At 40.0% G+C, this 12,387-nt stretch overlaps 1 protein-coding gene across 3 annotated transcripts in view; it reads right to left on the bottom strand.

Annotated features, from left to right (window-relative positions):
• The window catches only part of PRKN (parkin RBR E3 ubiquitin protein ligase), a 638,032-nt gene that overhangs the window by 230,079 nt on the left and 395,566 nt on the right, over positions 1-12,387 (bottom strand). For all 3 annotated transcript variants that reach the window (XM_079971894.1, XM_079971892.1, XM_079971893.1), the window contains one exon: positions 4,656-4,792. In XM_079971894.1, coding sequence (XP_079828020.1) covers positions 4,656-4,792 — 137 coding nt within the window. The remainder of the gene's footprint in view (positions 1-4,655; positions 4,793-12,387) is intronic.

Genomic DNA, 12,387 nt, shown 5'->3' with positions numbered 1-12,387 from the left:
AATGGGGGAAACTGCTTTGAGTAGTATTTTTTACAACCAAGTGGTGTATAAACTTTATGAAATAAATAAACATAGTTGTCCCAATGAAAATTACTGCACTCCCCTCACATTTGGAGCAGGGGAAAAAGGTCTGTCCACTTGGTGACAGATTCTAGAAGTCTGAAAAAAGAGTTGCTATTCCATTTCCATCTTAAAGCAGAATCGAAATGACTGTGTGCTACTAAATCACCCATGTCTGGAAGCACCCTATGTGTAATGACCCTGCCATTTACACAAGTTACAAAATTGATTTGAAAAATGCTATTTGTACAAAATACATTTTTCACTACATATTTCATGCTCAAATTACTATGCATCTATGAAACACATCTCTGTTCTCAGTTACAGCGATCCAATGAATTAAATCCTGTTCTTTTCCTGAAGAGTTTTTGACCTCTAGATTTATCCAGATATATATACAGTCATGGGAAAAAGCAAGTTCACCCTCCTTGAATTCCATGGTTTTACATACGAAGACATAATAACAATCATCTGTTCCTTACCAGGTCTTAAAATTAGGTAAATAAAACCTCAGATTAACAATAACAAATTGTGTCATGATTACACTGTGTCATGATTTATTTAACAGAAATAAAGTCAAAATTGAAGTCATGTGTGAAAAACTAAGGACACCCTATGATTCAATAGCTTGTAGATCCACTTTTAGCAGTAGTAAAGAGACCCCTGACCGTTAGATCCAGTCGCAGACAACTCTGGGGTTGCGGTGCTCATCTCGCCTTACTAGCCAAGGGAGCCAGCGAACAGCTTCCGGGTCATGTGGCCAGCATGACTAAGCCACTTCTGGCAAAGCAGAGCAGCGCTCAGAAATGCCATTTACCTTCCTTCCGGAGCAGTACCTATTTATCTACTCGCACTTTGACATTGTTGTGGAGGAATTTTGGCCCATTCTTCTTTATAACGTTGCTTCAGTTCATTGAGGTTTGCTGGCATTTGTTTATGCACAGCTCTCTTAAGAGAGAGATGCACAGCATTTCAGTTGGTCTGAGATCTGGATTTTGATTGGGCCATTGCAACACCTTGATTCTGTTTTTTCAGTCATTCTATTGGTGTGCTTGGAATCCTTGTCCTGTTGCATGACCCAATTTTGGCCAAGCTTCAGCTGTTGGGCAGATGGCCACACATTTGACTATAGAATAGTTTGGTATAGAGAGGAGTTCATGGTCAGCTCAATGACTGCAAGATTCTCAGGTCCCGTGGCTGCAAAACGCGCCCAAATCATCACCCCTCCACCACTGTGCCTGACAGTTGGTATGAGGTGCTTGTGCTGATATGCTGTGTTTGGTTTTTGCTAAATGTAGTGTTGTGCATTATGGCCAAACATCTCCACTTTGGTCTCATTCTGTCCAAAGGACGTTGTTCCAGAAGCCTTGTGGTTTGTTCAGATGCAACTTTGCAAACCAAAGCTGTGCTGCCATGTTCTTTTTAGAGAGACGAGGCTTTTCATTGCACTGTCATGAACTTTAACATTTAACATGCTAACTGAGGCCTGTAGAGCCTGAGATGTAACTCCCCCCCCCCATTTCTCCAAGCATTGCACTGTCTGACCTTGGGGTGAATTTGTTGGGACATCCACTCCTGAGAAGATTGGCAACTGCCTTGAATGTTTCCCACTTCTGAATAATCTTTCTCACTGTAGAATGATAGACTTAAAATTGGTTGGAGGTGGCCTAGAACCCTTCCTAGTTTCATGGGCAGCAGCACTTGCTTCCCTAAGAGCATTGTGTGGTCTTTCCTCCTTGGCATTGTGTTAAAACACACCTGAACGCTCCAGACCAGCAAATTACGGAAACTTTGGCTTTAATAGAGCTGGGCACACTTGCTGATGATCAATTAAGCAAGGACATTTGATTAGCAGCCCCTGTCTGCTACTTAGCCTATTAATTCCTATGGAAGCAGTAGGGGTATACTTAGTTTTTTCAGACATGATTTCTCCATCTTGGCTTTATTTCTGTTAAATAAATCATGACATGGTATAATATGTCATATGTTGTTGTTCATCTGAGGTTGTATTTACCTAATTTTAAGACTTACTAAGGAACAAATGATTGCTATATGTAAAACCACAGAATTCAAAGAGGGTGCACTTTCTTTTCCCCATGACTGTGTATCTCCAGCAAGATCTGATCATTCCCTTGATAGCATCAAAAACAGAGAGTCAAATGTTAATGGAAACCGCTGGCTATGATAATGATGTTATATAATTTCCCCAAAATAACAACACCAGAATGAACAGTGTTAATTTTAACATTTAAGCAATTTAAACAAAGCTGATACTTTGCCTCCTGTATTTGCACCCATATGCACTGAAGAGAACGGAGGAATATTATTTTTTAGCATTTCTGGGACCAACCTCAGTGACACCAGTAAGACTTATCAGTGGCTTGACTGGAGCTGAAGTAACCCTATTTTTAATTCAAACAGATCTATAAAGTAATGTCCAGAATACAAAACTGTTGTATTTTTGTACTGTAAACTGCCCTGTGACCCTTGAATGAAGGGTGGTATATAAATTTCAACAACAACCATGGTGTCAGTGTTTCTAAGGAGTAATATCACAAGTATACCCTGAGACCTGCGGGTATAGGGTGGTATACAAACAACAACAAGTATGAATAACAAACTAATTTTAGAGGGGGTTTTTATTGACACACTACAATCCTATATTCAACTGCTCAGAAGTAATGGAAATGAAAAGTCTTCACTATGGAACAATCAGTTCTGTTGGGTCTGTCTTCAGCTTCACCCCGCAGCTGAGTAATGTTAACAATGGTGCATTTTGACATATGCTCTTTAGAAAGATATTGGTTTATATTTCCCACAAAAGAAGCCATGTGGAAGCAAAAAGATAAATTAGTCTCAGCTACTTTGCTAAGCATCAATCTATTGTGTCAACGACACCTTTTTTTTTAAAGGAAAGCAGCAATTGAAAAATTCAGCCAGGAACAGAAGAGTGGCAGAGTGGGCTTAACTCTTTCCCCTTCTGTTGCTTGTCCACACAAAATATCCCCACAGCTGTCTAGTTTTGTGCCTGAAGAGAAAAAATATGAGGTCCCCACATATTTTATTCTGAAGGTGGGCAAAACAGGGGTAGGGCAGTATTTCTAGCAAACAAACTGCAGGAGGAAATGTGGGGTAAGCAGTTGCTTCACCGGTAGTTCCTAGACTTTCAATCACAGACTGTTTTCCTTTATTCCTTTTTAAATGATGGAAAGTGTCCTGGAACTCAGTGTCACATGTAGTTAAACCCACAGCAGATGATATGCATGGGCTGAGACATAGCTGAGGCTAAATTACTACTTAACAAGCTGAGAATAAAAAACGTAAAGCAAAAAATAAAATAAAAAATCCATAGATTGCTGGAGTATGTCAGTAAATCCAATAAATGAATACTGATATCTTTATCAAGAAATATTTTGTCCCAAAGTAGTAGCCAACTAAACAGAGCAAAAGGACCAGAACTAAAATATGAATAGCAACAATGATGACAACAAAAATTTCAATTAACAGTGCAATGCATTGACTCTTTAATGTCATGAAGTAATTTCCCAGTGAGTCCCAAACCATTTTAATAGTAGTGTCAGCTTGAAGCATGGGGAAGAAAATCCCAATGACTTCTCCTCTGCTGCAGTGGTTAAAATAGGATAACCACTAAATAATTGGAATTTGATGAACTGTACATGTATTTCATGGAAGCTGATGCCTAAGGTGGGAACTCTTCTGATAAATGTTAGAATGAGCCTGCTTGAAATTCAACCATGGCCATTACTAACATGAGTGGAGATAATGAAAATAAACAGAAAACATTACACCTCTCCTGGATCCAATACTTCTAAGAAACAGGATGGAAATCCATTGCCAGAAGTGGCTCATCCAGCATTAAATAAATTATTTGGATTGCCATGCTCAATGTGTCACATAAACATGGATATGGCATGGTACTGCCAGCAAATTTCACACCTAAGAGCAAGAAAGAAAATTAACTGTTTTGCAATTTTCGTTGTTCAACAATCAACCATTTTTTATGCCTCTAATCCACATTTCTCTCCCTAGTCAAGCAGAAAGGATACTCAACCTAACAAATGCTGCGGGTGATCTGCCATGCACTCAACACAGTGGTAATTAACAGAGATAACTTCACCAGCCAGGAAGGTTATTTGAAATTCCTGTTACATACTTTTCCTATTAGCTGTTGAAGATAGGCCAATGAAGTTAACAACTTATTTGACTCTAAAGAAGACATGTGGAGGTCATTCAGCTTTTCTTTTCTATTTTTCCCCCTGCAGTTTATAGCTATCATCATTTAACACTTGATGATGATGAAATACTAATGTGAAAAAATATGTATGCATATGCTTATAAAAGAAATGCCCTTTAGAACCAAGATATAGCACTGCAAAGGCAGAACAGGACTAGAGGAGTTTTTCTGAAACCAATAGGCAGTCCATCAAAAGAAGCAAACGCTAAGACAAATCATTATTCCATGATTATTATTTTTTTAAAAAATGAGTGACAGATATTTGTTATTTGAGCTAGTAATTCCTGCCTACTATTTAAGCCAAGTAATATGAGAGGGGAAAAATATTGGATGAACTTACCCACACATGGGAGGGAGTAGCCAAGGTCAGGATCATGGATAAACTGGCGATTGTTCAGCATAGTGACACAGTATAAATGAAAACAGTCCAGGCAAATGACATGGCGATGTATGCACTGGAATACCAACACGGGGCTCCTAAAAGGAAAGGGGAGAAAGGATAAAGCAGTTTGTCTTTATTATGTCATGCTATTCCTATATAGCTTTGCTTCATGCTAGCAGTCTTCTATGCTTTATACAAAGACACAACATCTGCCTAGAGAGGACTTACATCCCAAGACCTCTCAGATCTGCTACATCAGCATGCTAGCACTGAGGATGAGGCTTACCAATGGCTGTACAGGATTATCGCGAGACGTGATGACACCAATTTTTAGGACTGTAATTAAATTAAGACAGACTGCACAGAGAGGAGAGGGGTGAATAATTTAATAGCAGGGACTGGAGGGTAGTGGGGGGAGAAAGAACGCCAATATGTAATTCAGTCTCCATCAATAACATCCTACATGTTTCTGAGGATTGGAGAGGGGACATAAACCACAGAGTCATTGGTGATATTATGCCATAATTCCAAAAACAGTTTTGCGCTGCATAATTCAACCTGAGCAGAATTACTGTATTGCCCCGAATATAAGCCACACCTTTAAAATTCAAGGGGGAACAAGAAAAAAAGACAATACCCAAGCATAAGCTGCTCCCTTAAAATTCTGCAGGCACTCACACCCGTTCTGTTTTACCATATGTCTGTTTCAGCAGTGATATCGTAAAAGCCAATTTTTGTAAGGTTGCGGATTTAAGCCGCATTTTAACTTTTCACAGTCAGAATTTGGGGGGAAAGTGAGGCTTATATTCAGGCCAATACGGTATATGGAATTAAGACCATTGAAAGCTCTTTCTAGAGATTCATTATAATGATAATGAGCACATCTTAATTGGGGGGGGGGACATGCTGCCAAGATGCTACCCCCCCATCCCCCACAATCATTAGCCTTAGGATGAATGAACAGCTGCACAAGTGGAACACAACAGTCTCATTCCAACCATACATCTAAAGCATGGCTTTCCTCCCTGGGGGAACAATAATGTATTAAGGCTGCTGGAAATTGTAGCTCTGTTAGGGGGAAACTACAATTCCCAGGATTCTTTGCAGGAAGCCATCTACTTTAAAGCTATGGTGTTGGCCTACATTGACATAATCCCTGCACTGGTACAACAGTGCAAGTTCACATCCATGGCAACACATTGTCTCTTCTTCCACCCTTACAATATGGTGACCTAGCTTCAGAACCTTCACTGACCAAACAGCTTGCAGCAGTTTCTGCCATTAACAGGACACAGGATAAGAGTCTTCTTTGCCACAAACCCCATAATGTAAGTGTGCTCCCACCCTTCACTAGGAAAGGCAATAAGAAACACAGCTACTTTTATTGATGGACACCAAGCACTGCATGCCACTGATTGCCTTGCTGGTCAAACATTCATGATCCATTATTCATTTCAGGATGAAAATAAAGGCCTGTGAAAGCAAAACAAACAGCAGCTGCAGACAGAGTTGCAATGTAATGCCATGCTTTGGATCTGTCAGTATATGGTCTTAATGTGAATACCATGTCCCATAATAATTGCATCTCCAAATATAGGCACCAGAGATATTACTCCAGCAAGCAATTTGGGGGCCTGGCCATAGAATCACAAATGAAAAACACATTACTTATCTTAAGGGGTCAGGATAAACAGTTTCTCCTCAACCAGGCATTTGGCTGATTTACATTCTATGATTTTTAAAACGTGTTTGTGAGAGCGGGGTTATTGTTTTGTTCTTGTTTCTGTTTCTGTTTCATTGTGTAATTTGTATTCTCATTTTGTATTTATCTCTTGTGAACTGCCCTAGGATCTTTGGGTGAAGGGATATATATATAGGGCAGTCTGTCAACCAACCAACCAACCAACCAACCAACCAGGACATCCTCTCTCAGCTTAGTCCCAAAGGACACCTAGTCACAGATAGTGGCATTTGCAGCTTCTACCCATTAGGTTCCACTGTCCCCAGCCAGTCATCCAAGATGCACAGAGGCATGTATGGCCACCAATGGCATGCAGACCACAACTAAAACCTACAACAACAGCAGTGACAAGCTGAAAAGCAGCTCTTCATGTGAAGCATTGCCATCTTTTTTCCCTCCCAAGGCCATTAGTACCTCGAATGTGACTTGGGAAAAGCTGCATCTGCTCTCTGCCCCCCACCCCACCCTGGTATTTCATGCAGGTTTCAAAGGTATGGCTGGTCTCTTCATGCAAAGCTAATGTATGTGTTTCATCACTGTGTGTGCTTGTTTTCTCCTGCTCTGGAGGGTAGGACTCAAACCAATGGCTATAGTCAAAAGAGAGGAGAATCCAATAACATAAGGAAAATCTTTCTGACAGTAAGAGCTGTTCGACAGTGGAACTGTCTCCCTCAGGAGGTTGTGGACTCTCTTTCCTTGGAGATTTTTAAGCAGAGGTTGGATGGCCATCTGTCTTGGATGCTTCAGCTGAGATTCCTGAATTGCAAGGGGCTGGACTAGATGACCCTTGGAGCCCCTTCCAGCTCTATGAGTCTATGATTCTAAGTGGCAGTGCATCCAAGAGGAAGCTACACAATGGCACAATGGCATGTGTCCTGCCATATAATGGAAAGTAGCAATCATTGTCATTAGGGATGACCTGCTCAAGTCTTTCACTTCCTTTCAAGAATAAACTTATCAGCCACTCAATAAATTAAAACACCCAGGTATAATGTGGAAGTCACCATATGGGGTAATATCCGAATTACACTTAACTTGCAAGTCCCCCTTATTTCAGCATATGTCCTTTTGTCTTCAGTGAAGCAAAATATTCCGTGCATAATCTTCTTTCAAAATATCCTTAAAAAGCCTCATACACTGTAGATTTCAAGGTAGTGTGTTGGTACCATTAAAAATATAATCTCAGTGTTTTAAGGGATTTTCGCAGAATAAAGCAGCTTACAAACTGAATTAAATAAAACCTCCCCACTACTAATCCTTATTAGTTGACCACTTGCTGTTCTGATTTATATAAAAAGAGAGGCAGGCAGCAGACAGAATACTCTGCAGATCTCAGAAACTGTAGTTAATGTAGTCCCTGAAGAACCGAGGCTGCAATCCTGCTGCATTCACTTACTGGGTGCAGATGCCATTAAACTCAGTGGGGCTGACTTCCAAGCACACAGGTTGAGGACTGCATAAGAACAGCCACTATCATACTTGTGGGTTTTAATCAATCACAGGCGGGGGCCCGTTATAACTCTGCCAACAGTTCAAATGCTTCCAGCTATGCCCTCAAACACACTTAGGCTGAAATCATGTCTACTCAGAAGTAGGTCCTATTGAATTCAGTGGGGCTTACTTCAGTCCCAGGTAAGTGAGGTTAGGATTGCAGCCTCACTTCTTCTTTCTACCTAAAGTTGACTGAAAGTGGAGCAGGTATACATGTATAGCCTAGTTTTGACACAGGGCCTTCATCCCATCTTGTGGTTTTCTATGACAACAGACAATTATGTGCAAAGAAAAAAGAAGAAGAAAGCCTGTGAATGAAGGGTAGGCTGCGGACAGGGCCTTCCACCAAAATCACCACCACCTCCTGTACTCAATATTACATTTGCTTGTGTTAACAAGGCTTTTGCGAAAGAAACAGTTCACATTTGCTTAATCTACTTAGGAAATGGAATGAAGAGAGCCTTCTTCTCACAGGTAATATGTTGAGGCATTTGCAGTCCTCAGCTAGGAACGCAACTGGAAGAACTGCCTGACATAGAGGTATATACACTGCAGCTGTTGGTTGAACGCACTCAAGGTTCCCATCTCACCAGCCCAACATGCAGAGTTTTGCACAGGAGAGGATGGATAGTACAGTGCTTCTTACCTAGCCAACAAAACATCTATTGGGTTGTTTTAGTAGCATTCTAACTCCCTGCAGAAACAATTCCTCAGTAGCAAGGGATAGTTCTTTTAAGCAGGTGAGCAAATGATTAAAACAGGAAGGGAGGGGCTGTAGTTCAGAGATGAAACACATTCTCTGCATGCAAAAGGTCCAGGTTCAAACCGCCGCCCCAAGAATCTCCAGGAAAGGCAGGGAAAGACCTTATCAGAAACAGATGCTGGAGAGATGTTGCCAGTCAGTGCTGACAATACTGTTTAAATAGACTAACTGGACAAGTTGCACAAAATGTGCAAGCAATTGGAGAACTGAAGGAGACTGCAGGTGAAAATCGGAAATTGGCTGAAGATACCAGCCAAAGACTGGGAAATTTAGAGAAAGAGGTAAGACCACTCAGCAAACAAGTAGGTGAACATCAGACCTATCTTTCTATGATAGAACTACAGAATAGACAGACTAATTTAAGGATAAGGTCGATACCAGAGGTGGAAGAAGGCAACTTAGCTGAGTTCTTGACTAAAGAATTTTCCAAGTTTTGGAACCTAGAGGAAAAAGACTTCAAAATTACATCAGCCTTCAGACTTGGAAGACTTATAAAGAGAGAGAAGCCCAGAGATTGTTTAATAATACTGAGATCAAAGGAGGAAAGGGACAAGATTTTGGGTTTACATTACGGAAAGTCACTGGACATTCTGGACAAAAGAATCGAAATTTTTAAGGATATTCCTAAACAACTTTTGGACCTTAGATCTGATTATCTGGAACTAACAAGATTGTTAAGGAGCAACACAATTATCTTCAGGTGGGACTTTCCTCAAGGATTATCTTTTACTTTTAGAGGGAAGAAGATTAAAATCAGATCACTGGAAGATAGAGACAAATTTCTGACTGCGTACGGAGAGGACCTTCAAAAAGGATTGGAACTACCCTCGGGGCCTGTAGTACCAGAGGTGCCGGCACCCTCGGATTCTGAAGACCTAGCGAATAAGGTACTACCCCTAGAAAAATAACCAGACTTATCCAGGATGTCTCTGCAACTTTTGAGCTGGAATATAAATGGCTGTAACATTCCGGAAAAAAGAAGGAAAATTTTTCATATATTGAAAAAGGAACAATTGGACATTATTTGCTTACAAGAAACACATGTGACTAGGCTCCACCGGAAAGTACTAATAAATAAAAGACTTGGTCAGGAATTTATATCTTCAGACAAAGTAAAGAAGAGAGGCGTGGTGATATATGCAAAAGAGAGCCTGTCACCTAAATTCTTATTTAAAGATGAATATGGAAGAATTTTGGCAATCGAAATACAACATCAAGGAGAAAAGATTCTGATATTAGGAATTTATGCACCAAATGAAGGGAAGTCGGAATTTTTCAAGAAGTTGCATGAGACTATGCTGGAACATCTGGATTATGACAACATCATCATGATGGGAGACATGAACGGGGTCGTATCAACAAACATGGATAAGTCACAAAGCCAGAATGTCACTAAAGATGGCAGACTACCAAAGACTTTTTTTGAACTGACTGACAATATGGACTGGATTGACATTTGGAGAACGAAGAATCCCTTGGGAAAAGAAGGAACATTCTTCTCTGAAGCTCAGCTGACCTGGACAAGAATCAACCAAATATGGATAACTAGAGGTCTGGCACCGAAGGTCAGAAAGGTGGAAATCTGCCCAAAAACCTGCTCCGACCACAACGCACTGAAAATGGATATGATACTATTACCAACTGGTTCCTTTAGATGGAAGATGAATGACAATCTGTTTAGAGATCAGGAGATTACTAAGAAGGCCCAGAAAGCGTTGAAGGATTACTTTGAGATAAATATGAACACTGCGGTGGAAAAAAGAATTATTTGGGATGCAAGTAAAGCTGTGATGAGGGGGTTCTTGATACAACAGAATGCGGCAAGGAAGAGGATACAAAATGACAGAAAAAATAAGATTTTGGAAAAAATAAAAGAATTGGAGAAGAAGTTAAGATCAAACCCGAAGTCCCTGCCGACCTTGAGAGAAATCAAACTCTATCAAGCACAGTATTCTAAACTGATAAATCAGGAAATAGAGTGGAAGATTAAATTAATGAAACAAAAAACTTTTGAATCGGCAAACAAATGTGGGAAACTGCTAGCTTGGCAGTTGAAGAAGAGACAAAAATTGAATACAGTTACAAATTTGGAAATTGAAGGAAGAAACATTCAGAACCCCACGGAGATTAGAAAGTGTTTCCAGAAATACTTCAAAAAATTATATACTCAAGGGCCGCAGAATGAGGACGAGATAAAACAATTTTTGGAGAAAAATGGACTTAAAAGGCTGTCACAAGAAAATAGATCTCTCCTGAACAGTAAAATAACATGTCAAGAAATTGAACAAGCCATTCAAAACATGAAACCGGGCAAATCTCCAGGGCCAGACGGGCTAACCTCCAAGTATTATAAGACATTAAAAGACCATTTGATTCAACCACTGATGGAGGTCAGCAATGAAATTATGGAGGGGAGGAGGGCGCCGGAATCGTGGAAGGAAGCTTTCATCACATTGATACCAAAATCGGAAGCTGAAAAGACGCAACTTAAGAACTACCGTCCCATCTCCCTTTTAAATGTGGATTACAAAATTTTTGCAGATGTTTTGGCAAGTAGATTTAAAAAAGTTTTAAATGAAGTAATTCATAAAGACCAGGCAGGCTTTCTCCCAGGTAGACACATGTTTGCTAATACAAGGAACATTATTGACATTTTGGAACTTTTGCAAACTGATATAAATACAAAAGCAGTGTTAATCTTTATAGATGCGGAGAAGGCCTTTGATAATATCTCTTGGAAATTTATGAAGGGAAATTTAAAAGAAATGGGAGTGGGTAGGGGTTTTGAGAATGGGATTGATGCAATATATTCAGAACAAAAGGCTAAATTGATAGTAAACAATGTGGTTACTGAAGAGTTTAAAATTGAAAAAGGAACACGACAAGGCTGCCCGATTTCCCCTTTGTTATTTATATCAATTCTGGAGGTGCTCTTGAATATGATTAGAGGGGACCGGTTGGTGGAAGGGATTCAGGTTGGAGAGAAACAATATAAACTTAAAGCTTTTGCAGATGACCTAGTTTTGACCCTGCAGGAGCCAGAATCTAGTACAAAAAGAGTATTACAACTGATCCAAGATTTTGGTCGGGTGGCAGGATTTAAACTAAATAAACAGAAAACTAAGGTGTTGGGGAAAAATCTGACAGATGTAGAGTCGGAACAGTTTCAGAGAGAAACGGAACTAACTGTGGTTAAAAAAGTAAAGTACCTAGGGGTAAACATAACAGCAAAAAATCTGAGTCTATTTAAGGATAATTACGAAAAATGTTGGTCTGAAATTAAGAGAGATTTGGATAGTTGGACAAAATTGAAGCTTTCTCTGTTAGGCCGAATTGCTGCTGTTAAGATGAATGTATTGCCAAAGATGTTGTTTTTGTTTCAAACATTGCAGATTGTGGACAAGACAGAGTGTTTCCGGAAGTGGCAGAGAGATATATCTAGATTTGTCTGGCAGGGCAAAAAGCCCAGAATTAAGTTTAAGATACTAACTGATGCGAAAGAAAGAGGGGGCTTTGCCCTGCCGGACTTAAAGTTGTATTATGAAGCCGCAGCCTTTTGCTGGCTAAAAGACTGGCTACTTCTTGAAGACACTGACGTATTGGATTTGGAAGGGTTTAACAATGCTTTTGGTTGGCATGCATATCTATGGTACGATAAGGTTAAGATCAATAAGGTCTTCAAGAACCATATTGTC

This window comes from Podarcis cretensis, assembly GCF_951804945.1.
Source record: "Podarcis cretensis genome assembly, chromosome: 3".
Lineage (NCBI taxonomy): Eukaryota > Metazoa > Chordata > Lepidosauria > Squamata > Lacertidae > Podarcis > Podarcis cretensis.
This window is presented reverse-complemented; position numbering and strand designations above follow the sequence as displayed.